Genomic DNA, 20,799 nt, shown 5'->3' on the forward strand with positions numbered 1-20,799 from the left:
ATTTGTTATGCTTGTTTTATCAAGTGACCAAGGGTTGTACAGAGAAGCAGTTATGTGACGTGATACAGGTGCTACTGTCAAGGGCCATCAAGGATTATGACGTGTTCTACACTGAGGTCATGGAAGAACTATCATCACTGCATGGTGAGTGAAAAGCTTTTAGTACAGACTGTATAACAGTTAACCTTTTACCGCTTAGATACTCGTTTTGACCCAGGGTTTGTCATCAGGAAATTGGGAAGAGGCCCTAGCCTTTCAAATTGGGAATTTCATGCGCGATAACTGCTCATTTGGGAAGAATGTGTTTTTAAAAGATTTTAAAAGATTTTGAAACAGGTTCTTTTTCATTGTGCAGAAGTATTAAAGGGAAACATTGTGATGCATTCTAAATCATTAGAGCTTATTGCTTTCAATTTGGGAGGTGCCCAATATGTCTAAGTAAACAACAAATTTGGGAAATTCCTCTTATCAATTTTGGGAAAAAATGACCTTATTTTGAATTGGGACGTAGCAGAATTTCTGCCTCTGTTATATAAGAGTGAAAAGCTCTGTGACCTGTTTGTAGTCCCTAAGAAAATTTAATTTAATACTTTTGAAGTTTTTAAGCCTTCCTTTCCAACCCTTAGATTCTGATAAGCAGTAAATAGCAAGTTATTCACAGACTGTTCAAATTTCATGCCGGTTGCACATAGCCATTTTCACTTTGCTACTGAGTGGAAAAGGGTATAGGAATGGATTTTTGTTATTAGCTCACCTGAGCACAACATGCTTATTTTGAGCTTTCGTAATTGCCATCTGACCATGGTCCGTTGTCTTTTTACTGGCATCCCTTGATTGACTTTTGAACCTTCATAGAACATGGTCACAACATTTGTCCCATTATCTGTTTTTAACTCTGTCAGCTGGGGTCAAAAACTAGGTCCAATTAAAGAAAGGCTTGTGTACACTGTAGAGGCCAGAGGATTTGCCCAATCTTTATTTTTTTGAAACTTGGGGAGAACATTTGAACTTAAGAAAATGGTTCCAGTCCAATAAAAAACATGGGTGCCAGGGGGAAGGAAAGTTTTCCTGATATGGCTATTATAAAACCTTATGATTACTCTAGAAATTACTTTTTGTTTACCAAATCATCATTGCTCAGAACATGTGTTGTAATAATATTACAGCTGAATAAAAAAAAGGAGGCTGGTCTTTTAAAATAACATAGCCAACTGAAGTAAAGCAAGTCATTTTCCTTATATGGCTATAGAGAAACCTGGTGATAACACTAGAAGTCACATTTAATCCAATTGTCATGAAACTGGCAAACAGTAATTGTTCTTATGATATCTCAGCCATGTACAAAACTGGTTCAAGTGCACTGAATAACATGGCAGCAGTTTTTATACGCCCGTCATAGACGGGACGTATTATGGTATACCCCGCGTCCGTCTGTCCGTCCGTCTGTTAATGTCGTACGCTACGTCAAATATCCTTTGACAGATTTTCTTCAAATTTTAACACAATCTTAATATTGATAAACCCTGATCCCCTTTCGTTTTTGACGGAATTCTGAATTGTCGTTCCAGAGTTATGGGACTTTGTTCGTCAAAATTTCGTGATTTCATTGAATGTCCTACTGTAGCTCAAATATCCTTCGATGGATTTTTTTCAAATTTCAACACAATCTTTATATTGATAAACCCTGATCCCCTTTCGTTTTTGACGGAATTCTGAATTGTCGTTCCAGAGTTATGGGACTTTGTTCGTCAAAATTTCGTGATTTCATTGAATGTCCTACTGTAGCTCAAATATCCTTCGATGGATTTTTTTCAAATTTCAACACAATCTTAATATTGATAAACCCTGATCCCCTTTCGTTTTTGACGGAATTCTGAATTGTCGTTCCAGAGTTATGGGACTTTGTTCGTCAAAATTTCGTGATTTCATTGAATGTCCTACTGTAGCTCAAATATCCTTCGATGGATTTTTTTCAAATTTCAACACAATCTTAATATTGATAAACCCTGATCCCCTTTCGTTTTTGACGGAATTCTGAATTGTCGTTCCAGAGTTATGGGACTTTGTTCGTCAAAATTTCGTGATTTCATTGAATGTCCTACTGTAGCTCAAATATCCTTCGATGGATTTTTTTCAAATTTCAACACAATCTTAATATTGATAAACCCTGATCCCCTTTCGTTTTTGACGGAATTCTGAATTGTCGTTCCAGAGTTATGGGACTTTGTTCGTCAAAATTTCGTGATTTCATTGAATGTCCTACTGTAGCTCAAATATCCTTCGATGGATTTTTTTTTTTTTTTTTTTTAGTTCCCTGAAAAATTGAACAAGGTGAGCTTTTTTCTATTCCGATTGTACACTACCACTTACCCATCTACATTTCTCTTTTATTATTGGTCAAAATATCTATAACAGGTTTACTTCAACTCCATATCCTCTAAAGAAATGCATACATATACTCAAAAAAAGATATGGTATGAATGTCAAGGAGACGGCGCTCCATGCTCATGTACTTATAAAATAAACCATGTATTCAAATACAAATAAACTGAAGTAAAAAAATGATTCAAAGGGTTATTTATTACCTTACTACTTCATTGGCGAACGACGGGCGTATCATGCGCTCATGGCGCAGCTGTTTATTGTCAATAGGTATATTGAAACCACGAAAACAATAAATAAGTAACATGTTACCTCAAATTTTTATCATGCTCCCCCTAATTTTGTTGGGGGGAGCATATAGTCGCCTTTTCCTCTGTCCGTGTGTCCTTCCATCCGTGCACAATTTTTGTTCGGGCTATTTCTCAGCAACTAATGACCGGAATTCAATGAAACTTTATGGGAAGCTTCACTACCAAGAGGAGATGTGCATATTATCAGCGGTTTCTGGTCGGATGATTTTTCACAGAGCTTATGGCCCTTTGAAATTTTCCATTAACTGTACATATAGTTCAATTCTTGTCCCCCCAACTACTGACTGAAATTCAATGAAGCTTTATGGGAAGCTTATTTACCTTGAGGAGATGCGCATGTTATTTGTGGGTTCTGGTTAGATGATTTATTTAGAGAGTTATGGCCCTTTGAAATTTTTAAGTTGCTAAACCATCCATCGTATTATTTTGTACAAAGTTATGCCCCTCAAGACATTTCCTTTTATCTGAATATATAGTGCAATATTGTGACAAAAAAAACCTTTGGGGAGCATCTCCGAAGGTTTCTTGTTAAACTTGTTTATGTGATGCATATATCTTAGCCGAGATCACAAAAAGATGCAGGCCTTTTCCGCCCTATGCCACGGGTCGGAATATCGATCCCATTCCAAATGCAAATCTGGTTATTTTTTTCCCAATTGAAAAAAAAATTCCCAGTTCCAAAAAAAATAAATATATATTTATTTATTTTAAACCTTTAAATATATAAGTTAACCTGATCCAGTGCAAAAAATAGAAAAATATTGCATAATTAAATTATCAGTTGCCTTCAATTTGTTCTAAAAACAGTAAAATATGTTAAATTGATTATGTAAGACTCTCCTTATTTTCCCCAGAATCCGGCGTTTCATGCGATTTTTTTCCTCTCAAAAAAGGCCAGGCCCTTTCCCCATAATCAGATAAAAAGCCCTGCACTTATCACACATGTTCATTATATTTTGTAAAAGTTTAATAATAATGTTATCAAAATAGTCTTTATTTACCAGTTAACAGCTTCTTTGAAATATAAGAAACACAATTTACATGTGATAATTTTTCCCAATTGAGCCAGTTTTGTGAAAGTTTTTACAGGACATGAAATTTCCCAAATTACAGTGTAGCGTTTTCCCAAAATGGAGCGGAAAAGGCCTGCTGGAATGTGGTGTGTTGAGGAACTTGGCTGGAGGAGGGGGGGGGGGGGCAGTTTTTCTGACACGGCTATGTCAAAGCCTTTTGAACACAGCTGAAAACTTGCAATAACTACTTAACAAATTATATTCAATAACTATATTATTTAAATTTCCATCATCATTTAAATTGTGTTAACGGCATCAGAGATATGATATATTATTGAGCTGCACTGTCGAAAGACATGGTTGAAATCATATGCATTCAGTATTTTTCCAGATAAGCCTGTGCAGTGGGCAGAGGTAGATCAGGTTCTACTTTTTGTGCTTTTATGGATTTTTAGCTCATCTATTTTTTGAAAAAAAATTATGAGCTATTGTCATCACCTTGGCGTCGGCGTTGGCGTTGGCGTTGGCGTTGGCGTTGGCGTTGGCGTCGGCGTCCGGTTAAGTTTTGCGTTTAGGTCCACTTTTCTCAGAAAGTATCAATGCTATTGCATTCAAACTTGGTACACTTACTTACTATCATGAGGGGACTAGGCAGGCAAAGTTAGATAACTCTGGCGTGCATTTTGACAGAATTATGTGCCCTTTTTGTACTTAAAAAATTGCAAATTTTGGTTAAGTTTTGCGTTTAGTTCCACTTTTCTCAGTAAGTATCAATGCTATTGCATTCAAACTTGGTACACTTACTTACTATCATGAGGGGACTGGGCAGGCAAAGTTAGATAACTCTGGCATGCATTTTGACAGAATTATGTGCCCTTTTTATACTTAGAAAATTGACAATTTTGGTTAAGTTTTGTGTTTAGGTCCATTTTATTCCTTAAGCATCAAAGCTATTGCTTTCATACTTGCAACACTTACTAACTATCATAAGGGGACTGTGCAGGCAAAGTAATGTAACTCTGACTGGCATTTTGACAGAATTATGTGCCCTTTTTATACTTAGAAAATTGAAAATTTGATTAAGTTTTGTGTTTAGGTCCACTTTATTCCTACAGTATCAAAGCTATTGCTTTCATACTTGCAAGATTTATGAACTATCATAAGGGGACGGTGCAGGCAAAGTTATGTAACTCTGACTGGCATTTGGACGGAATTATGGGCCCTTTATACTTAGAAAATTGAAAATTTGGTTAAGATTTATGTTTTGGTCACTTTACCCCTAAAGTATCATAGATATTGCTTTCATACTTGGAACACTCACAAACTATCATAAGGGTACAGTAAAAGGACAAGTTGCATAACTCTGGTTGTCATTGTTACGGAATTATGGCCCTTTTTTGACTTAGTAACTTTTAATATATGGTTAAATTTTGTGTTTCGATCCACTCGAAGTATCAAGGCTATTGCTTTCAAACTTCAAATACTTACATGCTATCATGAGGTTACTGTACCTGGCAACTTGAATTTTACTTTGACCTTTGAATGACCTTGACTCTCAAGGTCAAATTATTAAATTTTGCTAAAATTGCCATAACTTCTTTATTTATGATTAGATTTGATTGATACTTTGATGAAACTACTCTTACCTGACATACCACAATAGACTTCACCCAAACCATCCCCCGTGCCCTCCCCCCCCTCCCCCCCCTCCCCCCCCCCCCCCTAATTTTTTTTTTTTTTTTTTTTTTTTTATAAGATCATCTCACAAATGACCACCACACCCTCACACTATACCCCCACCCCACCCCCCCACCCCCCCCCCAAATTTTTTTTTTTGATTTTTTTTTTTTTTTTTTTTTTTTTTTTTAAGATCATCTCACAAATTATCACCACACCCTCACACTATACCCCCCCCCCCCCCCCCCCGATTTTTTTTTTTTTTTTTTTTTTTTTTTCGCTTTTTTGGAAGATAATGTAATAAATGTCCACAACCCCACACTATACACCCCTCTTCACTCCACTCCTCCCTCCTTTGTGATTGAAAATGAGAGTCCCTTCACCTTTAAAAAGAAAATAGATGAGCGGTCTGCACCCGCAAGGCGGTGCTCTTGTTTTTTTTTAAGGTGGTCCCTTCTAAACCAAAATCCATTGTAGATGGAAAGTGTGCATGTGTTTTTCAGCCAAGATGGACATTGAGGAGAGTCTTGTTCAGGCCCTGAAAGAGCAACAAGAGCTGTACATCCGTAGGAAGAAACATGGCACACTGCATATAAACTGTGCACGAGTCACTGCACATGTTTATGAGGCAGCCGCATTTTGGGGAGAAAAGTATGTTGAATATTTTAGCTTAATTAAGCATCTTTCCAGGAAAACTGGGCTTAAAGGGATCTTTTCACGCTTTGGTAAATTGACAAAATTGAAAAAAGTTGTTTCAGATTCGCACATTTTCGTTTTAGTTAAGATATTTGTGAGGAAACAGTAATACTGAACATTTACCATGGTCTAATATAGCCATTATATGCATCTTTTGACGATTTTAAAACCTAAAAATTATAAAGCGTTGCAACGCGAAACGATTGAATAATTTGGAGAGTTCTGTTTTTGTCGTTAAATTTTGTGAAACTACGAAGATTGCTTATATAAGGTATAAAATACGCAAGTATGTGTACTCGGCGGAATAGCTCAGTAGGCTAAAGCGTTTTTACTTCAGGACTCTGGCAGGACTCCAGGGGTCACTGGTTCGAAACCTGCTCCGGGCAATGTTCTTTTCCTTTTTTTAATTTTATTCTTGATTTTTTACTGGAGCTTTTACGATCCAATGTTTACATTTATCAATATAAAGCATTTAATGAATAAGTTAAAAAATGCCAAAATCTGTGAAAAGGCCCCTTTAATGCATATGCATTAAGTGTCATCCCAGATGAGCCTGCAGTGTCCGACAAATTTCTTATTTTTCAGGTAGCCCACTGGGCTACCAATAAAAATATTTGGTAGCCCATAAAATTTTCCTACAAAGTGATAAGAGGCAGGTTCTCATCTTTATTTTATTTCTTCATTTACATAAACATAATATGTATACATACATATACATAATACAGCAAGTAGTCTGATGTCCACAGTCAATATCGTAAATTAATGTTACAGTACAGGCACCGTGTACTTAAATGTAAATGTACCAAAGAAAATCATATACTACATGTAGATATTACATGTATGTGCACATGTATGTGTATTTAAATTCGGACAGCACGTTAAGTCGGTAACGTAAATAAAGCGTTTAGATGATCAATACGATTGGCTCATATGGTGTTAATCAATGCAATCCCTTTTTAACAACACACACCGAGTTTCAAGAAATCAAGAGTATTAAATCATTTATTTACTTGTGTCCGACTTTAAGTCCTGTCCGAATTTACGTATTTCATCCGTATGTTACGACACTTGTGTGCAGTCAGTATACAATACAATAATTGTTTCAATAAAGAAGGAACTGATACAGCGTAACAGTAACGATACAGCGTGTTTACATTATATTTTATTAAGAGGAAATGTCAATGCCAAATAATTTGCGAGATACCCCAGTACTTTAGTTGAAATTCACAACGAAACTTTTAATGGAAATTAAATGATCTCAATGTTGTACCCTCTACGAAATTTTTATTTACAAATAAATACACCCACGCCAATTTTCGCGCGCTTTTTATCTGGACAAAGAAATTCATTTATTAACTGTAGAATTTTGTAACCTTAAATAGCTGTACACAACGCGTGCAAACCATGGCAGGTGATATACGCATGTTGCAATACAACGGTCCTGATTGGTAGCTTATTTCATCATATCTTTAAATAGACCCATATGCCGAAATTCATTTGACACTTTAAAAATTTCAAACGTGTGTGTTTATGACTCTTATCGTCTTTATTACCCACCCATAATTTGGTTTTAAAAATATAAATCGGGCATATATGGGAATATTGATTAACAGTCGATTAATCCAATTATTAATTGACTATGCAAACTAATTAGCAGGCGTTAACCACGTTCACACCGTTATTAATATTCATTTTCGGTTTCGTACAGTTTTGAAGAATCCGCTATTGTTTTTATTTATTTAATGTTTGGCGTCCTTGGATATTTAACGACATCAAAAACGTTGTCGCTATTACTCATTGTTGCGGTTAACAAAGAATTCCAAACTGCGAAATGATGTTGCATCATGTGCGCCAACTATCTAACCGGCTCTCATGATATTATTAGCAGATGACAAATGTTGATTCTGATTGGATGATTATAATACATTGTTACTGTTTACGACATTACCGCAAGTGATCGGTGACTGAATAGATAATTGATTGCACTTTGTTATCGGATTATGAGCAATACACAGTGTACAAACACATGGTCAGCGTGTTTATTCTACGTATGTCTGTCAATTAACCGGGCTACCGCTCTTATAGATTTACAGTAGCCCGGCGGGCGTCAGCTGGAAAATTTCAGTAGCCCGATGAAAAATTTCGGTAGCCCCCGGGCTCTGAGCAATGGATTTGTCGGACACTGAGCCTGTGCAGTCCTCACAGGCTGATCAATTATGTATATTTTTTTTCTTGTAAAGGAACCCCAATCTCAACAAAGATGCAGTCTAGATGGAAAGTGTTGTCCCTTATAAGCCTGTGCAGATGAAACAAGCTAATCTGGGATAACACTTTTAGTACATGCATTCAGCCCAGTTTTCCCAGAATGAGGAACACATTTTTGCTTTATTGATTAAAAGCCTAAGGTTAGGATAGATGCGCTTCCCTTTTAGAGACTGTTACATTTTGGGTTAAAATGAGTTAAAAGCTATTTTGGTATCCCCCATTCAAATCCACCATTCAAAATAAAAATCTGCTTGTATTTAGCTTCAAAACATCGCACCATGTTTTTTATAACCTACCATTAGTTATAATACCAAATGTTTGTTGAAAAAGAAACCTACAACTATAGTCATGATGCAGTGTTAATTTAAAAGAAATCCATATTTTTATGCCCCCAAAGGAGGGCATATAGTGATTGCACTGTCTGTCTGTCCGTCCGCCTGTCTGTCAGTCACACTTTGCATTTAGGTTTTGAAAAATGCTCATAATTTCTATGTTGCTTCAGATGTAACATTCATATTTGGTTTCATGTGTATATGGACAAGGCCTTTCCATACGCACACAAATTTTGACCCCTTTGACCTTGACCTTAGGGTACGCGTTTAGGTTTCGAAAAATGACATTAGGTTTCGAAAAATGCTCATAACTAATATAAAAGCGTTTATCGGTGGCATATGTCATCCTATGGAGACAGCTCTTGTTTTTAATGGTCATTTAAAGAAATGTATGTATTTATGTTTTTAAATATGGTGAATTATAAATGCCCAATACAAATATTGTTTTACTTTCAGAGGAAATGCTATTCAAGAGTGCATACTTCAAACATTTGAAAGATGGATTATATTCAATGCGAAGGTATTGGCAACCTCTTTTTGGCTGCGTCTTATTGTGCCCTATTTCACCCTTTCTCGCTCAGATGATGGTTGCCAAATGACTTTATGCAACCAGCAACCAGCATTAAACCAGAACAGAATGCAAGTGAATCGCAGTCTGTTCTGGTTTTATGCTGGTTGCTGCTCATCAGTGTCCTAGGGTTTTAAAACAAAGGCCCCTATTTTATAAAACTTCCATCTAGTAAGAAAGGTATTAAATAAAATTTATTTATTTGATTTTCTAAGGGACTACACATGAGTCATAATTGGTATCTAATCAGTAAAGGGTTAACAAAGTAGAGGAGTGTATTCTGGATTTAAAATGTCTGTCTGTATGTCTTTCTGTATGTGTGTGAAGTTACAAATTTATCCAACACAGTTCTCCTACATTTTACAATGAACAGTGCAATGTCCAAGAGCCGTAACTGTTGCTTCCATATTTATGAGTTATTGCCCTTTGTTTACATTTACATTAAAATTGTATCCTGAGAGTGTCTCGTAAACTTTAAGATGAATCAACATAAAAATCCATCGGTTTATTGATTTCATTGAGAGGAAATGCAGCACTAAAATATTATCAATCTTGCTGACATAGGTTTAGGTAATGTTTCTTTATATGTTCAAATATTTAAATTTAGTCAGATGCATACCTTGAAAACTATTTTAGGTATTGATTGTAATTGAAAGAAAAGGCATCCTGGGGTGGGGGGGGGGGGGGTTTCAGGCCAGACTGTGACAGTTGAAGTTCTGCATTCAATTTTAATAGTAGCAATCATGACCTTTAGAATAACCTTGGATCTATGATGTTCTTCATTTTGTTGTTCAGGGTCAAAGTAAAATAGACCAAGATGACCTTTACACAGAATGTGTGACAGCTTTCTTTGAGGTCTCTGGGAAATCAGTGCGATATGACCGTGCGTTCTGCAATCGTATCAAAGAGGACTTGATGCAGAAGATCCTGAATGAAAGCGTGTCCAGGTCTGTTGGATGTTGTAGTTAAAATTTCTTTATTTTAGCTCGATTGAAACGAAAGCCTAAGGCTTATTGAAACACTTGAGTCTGTTTCCTGGGTAGAACCAGTACTTGGTGTCTTTTTGGGAGGTCTATACAACACTCCAATGGTTTGGACAGAACCTGTGGCCTCTCAGACGCTTAGCGGACACTGTATCCACTGCACCACAGCGAGATGTTTGAAGTTGTAGGATGATGTGACTTGTACCTGTTGACTCCCACTGCTGCCAATCAGGGCCAGTGAACATGACAAGTGTTAAATGTTTTGAAATTTGTAATATTTTTGAAAATACAGGGAATACCATGGCAATGGGAAATTTATGAATCAAAGGCAAAATAAGAAGTGTTTGTTTTGGACTTTTGAATTTCTTTGCATAAGCAAATTATTTAAAAAATGTATCAGGACTCTATAAAGAGTTCACAAGCTTTTTCTTTAATTTAACCTGGTGGCCTAGTTTTTTACCCTAACGCCCAAGTTATAATCTCAGATAAAATTTCATAGGAAGGTGAGGTTTACTTGATTTGCCATGGATGTCAATTTGACTGTCTGTTTTTCTGGCTGTACACACATACATGGCGGATGAAGTAACTTCAGCATCCTACATTCAAACTTTCACTTAGTGTTCCTTATCAAATAAAAAAATGTGTGCATGTGCTATTTATATCATCGTACCTTAATCATTACAAAAGTTATGCATTTTGTTTAACTAAGAACATTACTGTTTATATATGCCACTTATAAGGAAATGCGCCATGAGTTGCTTATTCATAACTTCTGAGACAAGCATAAGTTGCCACTATCAAACTATGTACAAGTTTGTTTTAAGGGAAATTTGCATATTTTTAAAGGTTTGGTGTTGCAGGATAATATTTGTGTTTGTGTAAAAATTTCCATTTTATTTAATCTTATTATTGCCAATGCTATTTAAGTGAGTTTTACGCAAAAAAAAACAACGCACACACTTCAAATAAGAATGAAACAAAAAGATGGCTTCCTGATTTTCCACATTGTATGTTCATAAGTTTGATTAAATCCTATTGAACAACAACACAAACGTTTAATGTAAAAATTATAGCTGACATTTCTTAACAATGTCTTGCTCAGAAAATGGCTATAAGCAACCAGCATAAAACCAGAACAGCCTGAGAGGAACTCTATAAGCAACCAGCATAAAACCAGAACAGCCTGAGAGGAACTCGCAGTCTGTTCAGGTTGTATGCTGTTAGCTGCTCATCACTACAGTACCGTTGATAATGAAGCCTCTAAAAGTAAAATCTAGTTAGAAATGTCTTGTATATGATTTTCTAAGGGACTACAAACCCGTAAAAAGAGGGAACTGAGCAGAAAAGGGTTAAAAACATCTTCAAGGTATCCTTTTTTTGTAGACATATTCGTGAGAGTCTGTTGAGGGACATATTTCTGGGGCTGTTTACGAGAGAAGTGGAAGGTCACGATGTTACGACTCAGACACCACGGAAGACTATGATTCCATCATCGTGTCAGGTCAAACCAGCCACTAGAGATCAAGGTACGTGTCTATTGGGATGAATTGAGACTTGGTGTGAAAAAACTGGGCTTAATGAATGTGTGTAAAGTGTCCTCCCAGATAAGCCTGTGCAGTCTGCACATTAATCAATTTTTTTTTATTGAAAGATTTTGCGGACTTCTTAGGGTTAGGTACATGCTTTAAGCCCAGTTTTCCCAAAACAAGACTCAATTGGACAGTTTAACAGTTAAGAGTTGGTCTTTATCTTGTGTTGTGCACAATATTTGCATACTAGTTAAACCCTCCCTAAATTGCGTTTTTGTTTTTTACTTGCCATGTTGTACATTTTTTAGTCATTTGTCCCCAGCAGGATACATTAAAATATTTGGGTATATGTTCAAAACAAATAATGTAAAATTCAGTTATATGGGAAAAGTGCATGACAAAAGTTTCAATTTATCTGCCAGGGTGATGCCTTGCAAAAGCCCATACTTTAGAAGGATGAAATGGATATGATATGAATCTTGGCATGTGGAGATAAGGAGTTTGATCCTGTCTTTAGGAGAATTGTCAAAATTTTCAAAGTATTGGTTCTTCCCTGGAAATGAACTCAAATCTTAATAAGCCATAGGCTTGTAATGCTCTCATGCTGAAATAATTAGGTTTTAACAAATAAATGTATTTTTCGGAGTACAAGACACTTTTTTTCCCACTCAAAAGTTGTCTGTGTCTGATATTTTGGTAACTAATGCTTTAAAAGGGAGCTCACATATTTACCTCTTATTCTTAATCACTTTGTGTTTTTACTTTAAAGGGTGTTCTACTGCTGTAGACTGGCAGAATGAAGACTACTTCTGTATGGACACTGAAACGGTTGCTACGACAACCACATCTCTTGCTCAGTCCAATAAAGCAGTTGTTGTAGATATAGGGGAGCGTTCTAGTACCCCAGAGCCAAATATCAGTCTTCGTCCCAGAGGTAGGGGCCGGAAATCTAAACCAGTTTCTGTGGAAACTGCAAGCGTTGGAGCTGAAAGAAGTGGCATCGGTCATACATATGCAAATGTTGTAAATGTTTCCCTGGACAGTTCTGTGTATTCAAATCCCTCAGACAGTATCTACTTAACACCAAACGAAGTTGAACACCCACGTGATGGGAATGAAACAAGTGATAAATCTTTCTCAGGAGAGCAGAATCTGCTTGCTTCTTTTAATCAACAGACTTGTATTGCTTCTGATGCTGATGATCAGAATTCTGCTTCTGAAAATGGGTCAACAAAAAGCAGTTCCAATAGCAATAAGTCAAGCAATAACTCAAACAACTCCAGGCTAAATGGAAATGAAGCAGCTAAACCCAGTATTAAAGAGACGAAAGAGGCGCGAGACAGTTATCAGGAGAGAAGCATTGTTGATTGGTTTGATTTTGAGCCACAGCCAGGAGATCTTGCTAAAACTGTTCAAGAGAAGAAGTTGAAGACAAACGTCAAGCTAGAGTCTGCAACTATGAACATTATACAGAATGAAATGGACAAGAAGGTAGTGTCGCCGATGAAAATTATACAAAATGAAATGGATAAGAAGTTAGTATCGCAAAAACAGGAGCACAAAACAAAAAGTAAAAAGGAAAAACAGAAAGGGAGAAATCTTGGTGAACAGGATACTAAAAAAACTGAAAAGTTGTATCCTGAATCAGTTGTAAAGGAAAGTGCCGTTGAAGCGAAGAAGGAAGGAAATGCAGTGAATTCTAAAGAGGGAATTACTGAGGTAGCACTGGAAGAAAATTGGGATGTTGGTTTCAGGAATGAGAACTATTCAGTGGTGAGTGAAAATAGTGAAAATATTAGCAAAGTGAAGGGTAGAGAAAGCATTGAGAGGGTTAATGGAAGAAATGGAAAGGTTATCAGAGAAGATGAAAATGTTGATAAAGTGAAGGGTAGAGCAAGCGCTGAAAGGGATGTTAGTGGAAATGCCAAAGTGATTAATGCAGATGGCAGTAAAGGGGATGATAGTAGAAATATGAAAGTTATGAGGGCAGATGACAGTAAGGATATAGACTGGTGGAGTGACGTTGAACCACAGGGACTAGGTGTCATACCAGGAGTGACAAGCTCATGTGGTATTTTTACAGACAATGGCCCAGATGTTATTATCGAAGATGAACTTGAACAGGACATCACTGGCAATCAAGAAGACTTCGATTTAAATGATCTCCGCGCGGAAGCTGAGAAAAGTGTTTCCTTGTGTGATGAAATTGAGATAAACAATACAAGTGACGCATCAATTGTGTTTGACCAAAAAGGTGTTGCGACAAACTTTGTTTCTGGTCCGCCAGAGATTGTAGCAAGTTACAAAGATGAGTTCGCTTTCGATGTTCAAGATGAATGGCGCAGCGATGAAGACGACTTTGAGCTCAACGGGAAAGCGGACCCTGAGTATGAGGTTCAATTCCCAAACTTAGATTTACATTCAGTGATTCGTAACCCTGGACCGTACTCGGTACCAGATGTTGGATTCAGCTCAAATGCAGGAAGGGCTCATCAAGTCTCACCCAGCCTGACTTTAGCGGAGTACCTGCCTGTAGTGGAGGCACAGGTTGATACTGCAGCGAGGCCAAGATGGGTGCCAGGGGCACGGCGGTGTTTTTCATGTCACCAGACCGACCACACAACAGATGTGTGTCCGAATAACCCAAGCATTCTGTCGTAGATTTGTTGGACTGATTTTCTGTTTTAGCACTACCTGAGTCACAGCAGAAATGTCCTATTGGTACTAAAATTGCTGAAAATGTTTTAAATAGAAGTAGATTTTGTACAGTTTCATATATTTCTATCTGTATAAATTGCATTTTGGTTACTAGTCCAGATTTCCTAGTGCCAAGATAGATTTTACTACTTAATCACCCTGGGCTAATATGCCATTTGTGCAAACATTTTGTCTCAGATATATTATATTCATTTACCATGTCCCAGGGCTATGATTCATTAGGCAATGAAAGTTAAATTGTACTCTAAGCCATGTCAGTATTTAACAGGCACCTTGTAAATGTTTTTATTTAATGTGTTTTCTTTATGGATGTTATTATACCCCCACAAACGAAGTTTAGGGGGGTATATAGGAGTGAGCTTGTCTGTCGGTCTGTCTGTCGGTCCGTATTAAGTGTCAGCTCTCTAATTCAAGTAGTTTTCATCCGATCTTCACCAAACTTGGTCAGAAGTTTTATCTAGACGATCTTAAGGCCAAGTTCGAACATGGGCCTTGTCGGGTCAAAAACTAGGTCACGGGGTCACTTAGTGCATTTTAAACATTCAGCATTTTGTCCGCTCTCTAATTCAAGTAGTTTTCATCCGATCTTCACCAAACTTGGTCAGAAGTTGTATCTAGACGATCTTAAGGCCAAGTTTAAATATGTGCCTTGCCGGGTCAAAAACTAGGTCACCGGGTCACTTAGTACGTTTTACAAATTGAGCATGGTGTCCGCTCTCTATTTCAAGTAGTTTAAATCCGATCTTCACCACACTTGGTCAGAAGTTGTAACTAGATGATGTGTAGGTCAAGTTTGAACATGGGCCATGCCGGGTCAAAAATTAGGTCACGGGGTCACTTAGTGTGTTTTAAACCTCACCATGTTGTCCGCTCTCTAATTCAAGTAGTTTTTATCCAATCTTCACCAAAATTGGTCAGAAGTTGTATCTTGATAATATCTAGAGCAAGTTTGAATATGGGTCATGCCGGGTCAAAAAGTAGGTCACGGGGTCACTTAGGGCGTTTTAAACATCACAATGTTGTCCGCTCTCTAATTCAAGTAGTTTTCATCCAATCTTCACCAAACTTGGTCAGAAGTTGTATCTAGATGATGTCTAGTTCAAGTTTGAATATGGGTCATGCCGGGTTAAAAACTAGGTCACGGGGTATGTTAGTGCATTTTAAACCTCACCATGTTGTCCGCTCTCTTATTCAAGTAGTTTTCATCCAATCCTCACCAAACTTGGTCACAAGTTTTATCTAAATGATTGCTAGGACAAGTTTGAACATCGGCCATTATGGGCCTAAAACTAGGTCACGGGGTCACTTAGTGCGTTTTTTAACATTCAGCATGGTGTCAGCTCTCTAATTCAAGTAGTTTACATCCTATGTCACCAAACTTTGTCAGAAGTTTTATGGAGATGATCTTAAGGCCAAGTTAGAACATTGGCCTTTCTGGGTCAAAAACTAGGTCAAGGGGTCACTTAGTGCGTTTTAAAAATTGAGCATGGTGTCCGCTGTTTTTTGTGAAGACGACATGCAAAATATTATGTGTCAATGCGGCATGTGGGGGTATTCGTCACGTCTGTGACAAAGCTCAAGTTGTTTATGAAAGTTAAAATGAATGATACTCATAAAATCATAGTTATCATGGATTATAAATGTGCACTGGTACAGAATACACGAAGCATCTTGTATTAAATGTTCCCTTTTCATTAAATCTGATAACTTTGTTTAGAGTTTCATTCCATGTATCAAAAATCAGAAAAAGTAATAATCTATTTTAAATAATAGCAATAATAATTATGATTTTCCAAACAAGTAGAATGAATAGCAACATCATGCTACATACATTAACATATATGGAAACTTATTTGAAATGTCACAGCATACTGAACTGGCTGAGGATTTATGTGCTGTCGTCCCTCATCTCCCACCAACAGCACGACCAGTCAAGAGAATGATGATGATGATGATCATGATGATTTAAACAGAGCTTTGTTGATTTATTGTGCCCTTTAAGTATTAAATTTTTATGCCCCCTTTCAAAGAAAAGGGGGCATATAGTGATCGGACTGTCCGTCTGTCTGTCCATCCGTCTTTCCGTCACACTTTGCGTTTAGGTTTCGAAAAATGCCCATAACTTCTATGTCCCTTGAAATATAACCTTCATATTTGGTATGCATGTGTATATGGACAAGGCCTTTCCATACGCACACATTTTTTTACTCCTTTGACCTTGAACTTAGGGTCTGCGTTAGGTTTCAAAATCTGCATTAAGGTTTCGAAAAATGCTCATAACTTCTATGTCCCTTGAGATATAACCTTTATATTTGGTATGCATGTTTATATTGACAACGCCTTTCCGTACGCACAAAAATTTTGACCCCTGTGACCTTGACCTTGAACTTAGGGTCTGCGTTTAGGTTTCAAAATGATCTGCGTTTAGGTTTCAAAAAATGCTCATAACTTCTATGTCCCTTGAGATAAAGCCTTCATATTTGGTATGCATGTGTATATGGACAAGGCCTTGACATACGCACAAAAATTTTGACCCCTGTGACCTTGACCTTGAACTTAGGGTCTGCTTTTAGGTTTCGTAAAATGCTCATAACTTCTATGTCCCTTGAGATATAACCTTAATATTTGGTATGCATGTTTAAATGGACAATGCCTTTCCATACGCACAAAAATTTTGATCCTTGTGACCTTGAACTTAGGGCCTGCGTTTAGGTTTCGAAATCTGCGTTTAGGTTTCTTAAAATGCTATAACTTCTATCAAAGCGTTTATAGGGGGCATATGTCATCCTATGGTGACACTCATGTTTGTTATTGAAATTGGGCTTTCTCATTTCAACAGCTTGTATTGCTATGGAATGAGGCGAATGCTTTGTTCTGGGATATGGATGCGTAAAATGAGTTTCATTGTATACGGTAGTTTTTTTTCGGCGTAGCTGTTTTAGCAAGCTTTTCACCTTACCTGACCTTTGTAAGTGTCCAATAAAATTCAAATAAAATTTCGCGCGGCTAGATACGAGTGAATACACTTCATTTATGCCATCGGCTGATATGAGAATAATTCCCACCCATTGGAAACATGACCGCGTCTTTGTAGTATAGCGTGTAACAATGTTTCACTGCGTGTTGAGCATGAAACAATTTTATCTCTAATGAACAGGCTTGATGGATAGAACAGTTTTACACTCATTTCTTGACATCAATACAGTTTGTGCGTGCACCTTTTATTTTCAGAGGATTGTAAGCGCCAGAGCGTTTGTACTTAAAGGCTATGTTCTTATATTGAGAAATTACTACCATATTGCTGCCTGTGTACATGTACTAGTATATTTTATTTCATAAAAGTATCGTTTTTCCCTATCCTGATATTTGTTTTGGCATAACCATTTTTAATTATTTTGAAAATTGAACATTATACATGTAAAAGTATAAAGTTTTAAACAAGCCGTCGTTCCAGCAGTGTAATCTTGACCTCACTTTAATGAATTGCATTCTTACCCGCAAGGTATCCGGGTCAGTTTGCGGCCAGTAAATTGATCGTTATATAATATAGGCGCTATCGGCGTTAACTAGGTGAACTGGAGTTGTATTTAGACCAGAAATATGTTAAATGAAGATACTCGGCAATATAACTATAGTAGGTCAATCATAGATTCTTAATGTGTCTTCAACAATACCATGATAAATATTATTTTTGAATAATTAAACAAGCATTATTCCACCATTTTGACCAATTTTTTAAGCATGAGCGCGATGATTCCTGATACTGTTTATAATCGAATGAAAAAGCAAAGCCTGACACACCACTGAAACAGGTTTGTTCGAAGAACGCGCAATAAATATTTAAAATATGTATGGTACTTTGCGTGTGGCCGGTTGACTTGTATGTTTTAATTTCACTTCCATTCTTCTTTTGTTTTTCTGTTATGTATCTATAGATATATGATAAGCAATATGTAATAATGTAAAATAAGCCACAAAAACTCTGCGTAACATCCCGTACTGCATGTGATGCAGCTAAGAACTGCATGGAAAAAGACATTCGCTATCTTTGATCTCATTCATTAGACTCTTTACCTTTCACCAACTCTAACCACAAGCAACGCCATATATCTTTTTTATAGATATTTCTTGTTTGTTTGTTTTTTTTATAATTGATCAAGGTGTTTTCATTCCCTCATTTGTTATCTACAATAATGCGTATGCGCACATGATGGTAATGATTTAGGTGGGCAGTGTTTATTTTCCACAAAATACCAAAATAGATAGGCATGAACACTTGATTTGGAGAAAAATCAGAACAAAACCTAGGTCTACTACAAAATAAAGGCAATCTAATGTTGTTAGGTTTAAGCTCTGCATGGCAAGTTGCTTTAACAGATTTTTACATCACTGATGTATGTACTCAGTATGATAAAGTCTCCTACTAACAACACAAAAAATATTTTTTTTCTAAACACTTGCTTGTCATTCTGCTAAAAATTAAACTTCAGATTAATATGTTACAGTTTTAACAAACTAGCACAAACAAAACAAGGCATGCTAAAGGAAACAACTGTTTGTACCTCGTACAATAAACTCACAGACGACCTTACCCTTTACCTTTTAGATACGTATTTTGATGCATTTGTATTACCTCAGAAATTTTAATTTCATTAAAGACCTTTCTTACTGGATTCAAGTTTTAAAGGCTTCATTTCCAACCCTTGGATACTGATGAGCAGCAAACAGCATAAAACCTGAACAGACTGCAAGTTACTTGCAGGCTGTTCTGGTTTTATCCTGTTTGCATATACCCATTTTCGCTTTGCTTCTGCGTGGGAAAGGGTCAGAAAATCACCCCATGAAAATTATATTTTTGTGTAGGCGACTTTTGAAAATAGCAATTGTTCACCAGTATTAAGTTACTTGATATACATGTATTGTTGTATTTTTTTAGTGTCAGAGGGAGTGACTTATTCTGAAAATGATTATGCATGAACATTTCACAATCCCCATATGATTATATCATTTAATTACTGAACAGTGTATATTTTCTTATATGCATATTGACTGTTTTTAATACTCCCCTTTAATTGAGTAAAAGTAACTTTATCAATTGTTCAAAGTTTTATTGTAATTGAATATTTAAATATAACACTGGTAGTTTTTGTCTCTTTACAATGCTGAAACACATGTTATTATAATAGTTGTTAATTTCCTCTACCACTGTATTATATATGAGCACAATATTGGACAACAGGGCTTCATGAATGTGTGTTAAGTGTAGCCCCATATTGGTATGTGCAGTATGAACAACTATGAAGGACAGTTCTCTTCCCCTAATCTAGATTAGGTCTGGAAATCATTTCTATTGTATGATTGATTACAAAGTCATTGTGTGTTCAAAAACTGCAGACATAAGTTATCATACTTTACAATAATGAATAATCAGTGATTAATTGTCCATGATAGGTTATGTATATTAATTATGTTGCATTCAAAGATTCCACACTGTATCACCATGAAAATTGAATCATTTGATACAATGATCAATTTTTAAGATTTCTAGATAAGTATGTGCAAATTGATTTGTACCATTGTATATAAAGTCACTATATTAAAAGAATACCAACAGTAGAAATCATTACCTCTCCCCGGCCTCTTTAATAGTAATTGTTTTGTGGTGAAATGATGATTTATGTTAGCGTAGCAACTAAATTTGTCTTTTGTTGTATATTTATATGTTTTATTATATCTATTATTTTCATTAACCACTGTTATTGACAGTACCTATTTTGTAAATAACCTGTTAATAAAAGAGTTATTATTTATAGGTGTGTGGGCATAAAGTGCTATGTTTTTGGTGTTTATTGCATTGACAAGATATACCGGTAGCAATAAAAATACACTGAAAACATGCCTTGTTGATGATGGTCTTGTTACTAGTAAGTTAGTATTTGACATTTACAAAGAGAGATAATTGGTATTTCAAAGATGTGCGGTTGTGTCGCTTTTCACTTATTCCTTGGACGTTTGGTTGGTCTGTTGACCTTTATGAATGTTGAAAAATTTGACCTAAAGTAATCCAACATAGAACAATTGTTGTTCGGGAGGATTTGAAGAAGCCTATAACATTCGAGGTCAAATGTAAAGGTTACCTTAAATTATTTTGTTTGTCTTTTTGTAGTAAATGTTTTCACCTAGGATCATATAAATGTATTCTTGTTCAGGCCTTGACACTAACAGTGTCCTGGGAACCCGAGACCCCCAAATTTTGGTGAGGAAGGGATGGAAATTAGTGGTTGCCTGTGAGCATAGGGCCAATACATTTTGGCCTGGGCAACTC

The 20,799-nt window shown here is 36.4% G+C and overlaps 1 protein-coding gene across 3 annotated transcripts in view; it reads left to right on the forward strand.

Annotated features, from left to right (window-relative positions):
- Positions 1-20,368, forward strand: part of LOC127858047 (uncharacterized) — a 71,597-nt gene extending 51,229 nt beyond the window's left edge. For all 3 annotated transcript variants that reach the window (XM_052394914.1, XM_052394916.1, XM_052394915.1), the window contains exons 13-18: positions 25-144; positions 5,887-6,034; positions 9,133-9,196; positions 10,040-10,191; positions 11,611-11,753; positions 12,526-20,368. In XM_052394914.1, coding sequence (XP_052250874.1) covers positions 25-144; positions 5,887-6,034; positions 9,133-9,196; positions 10,040-10,191; positions 11,611-11,753; positions 12,526-14,417 — 2,519 coding nt within the window. In that variant the 3' untranslated portion in view covers positions 14,418-20,368. The remainder of the gene's footprint in view (positions 1-24; positions 145-5,886; positions 6,035-9,132; positions 9,197-10,039; positions 10,192-11,610; positions 11,754-12,525) is intronic.
- Positions 20,369-20,799: the final 431 nt, after the last annotated feature.

Source organism: Dreissena polymorpha, chromosome 14 (assembly GCF_020536995.1).
Source record: "Dreissena polymorpha isolate Duluth1 chromosome 14, UMN_Dpol_1.0, whole genome shotgun sequence".
Taxonomy (NCBI): Eukaryota; Metazoa; Mollusca; class Bivalvia; order Myida; family Dreissenidae; genus Dreissena; species Dreissena polymorpha.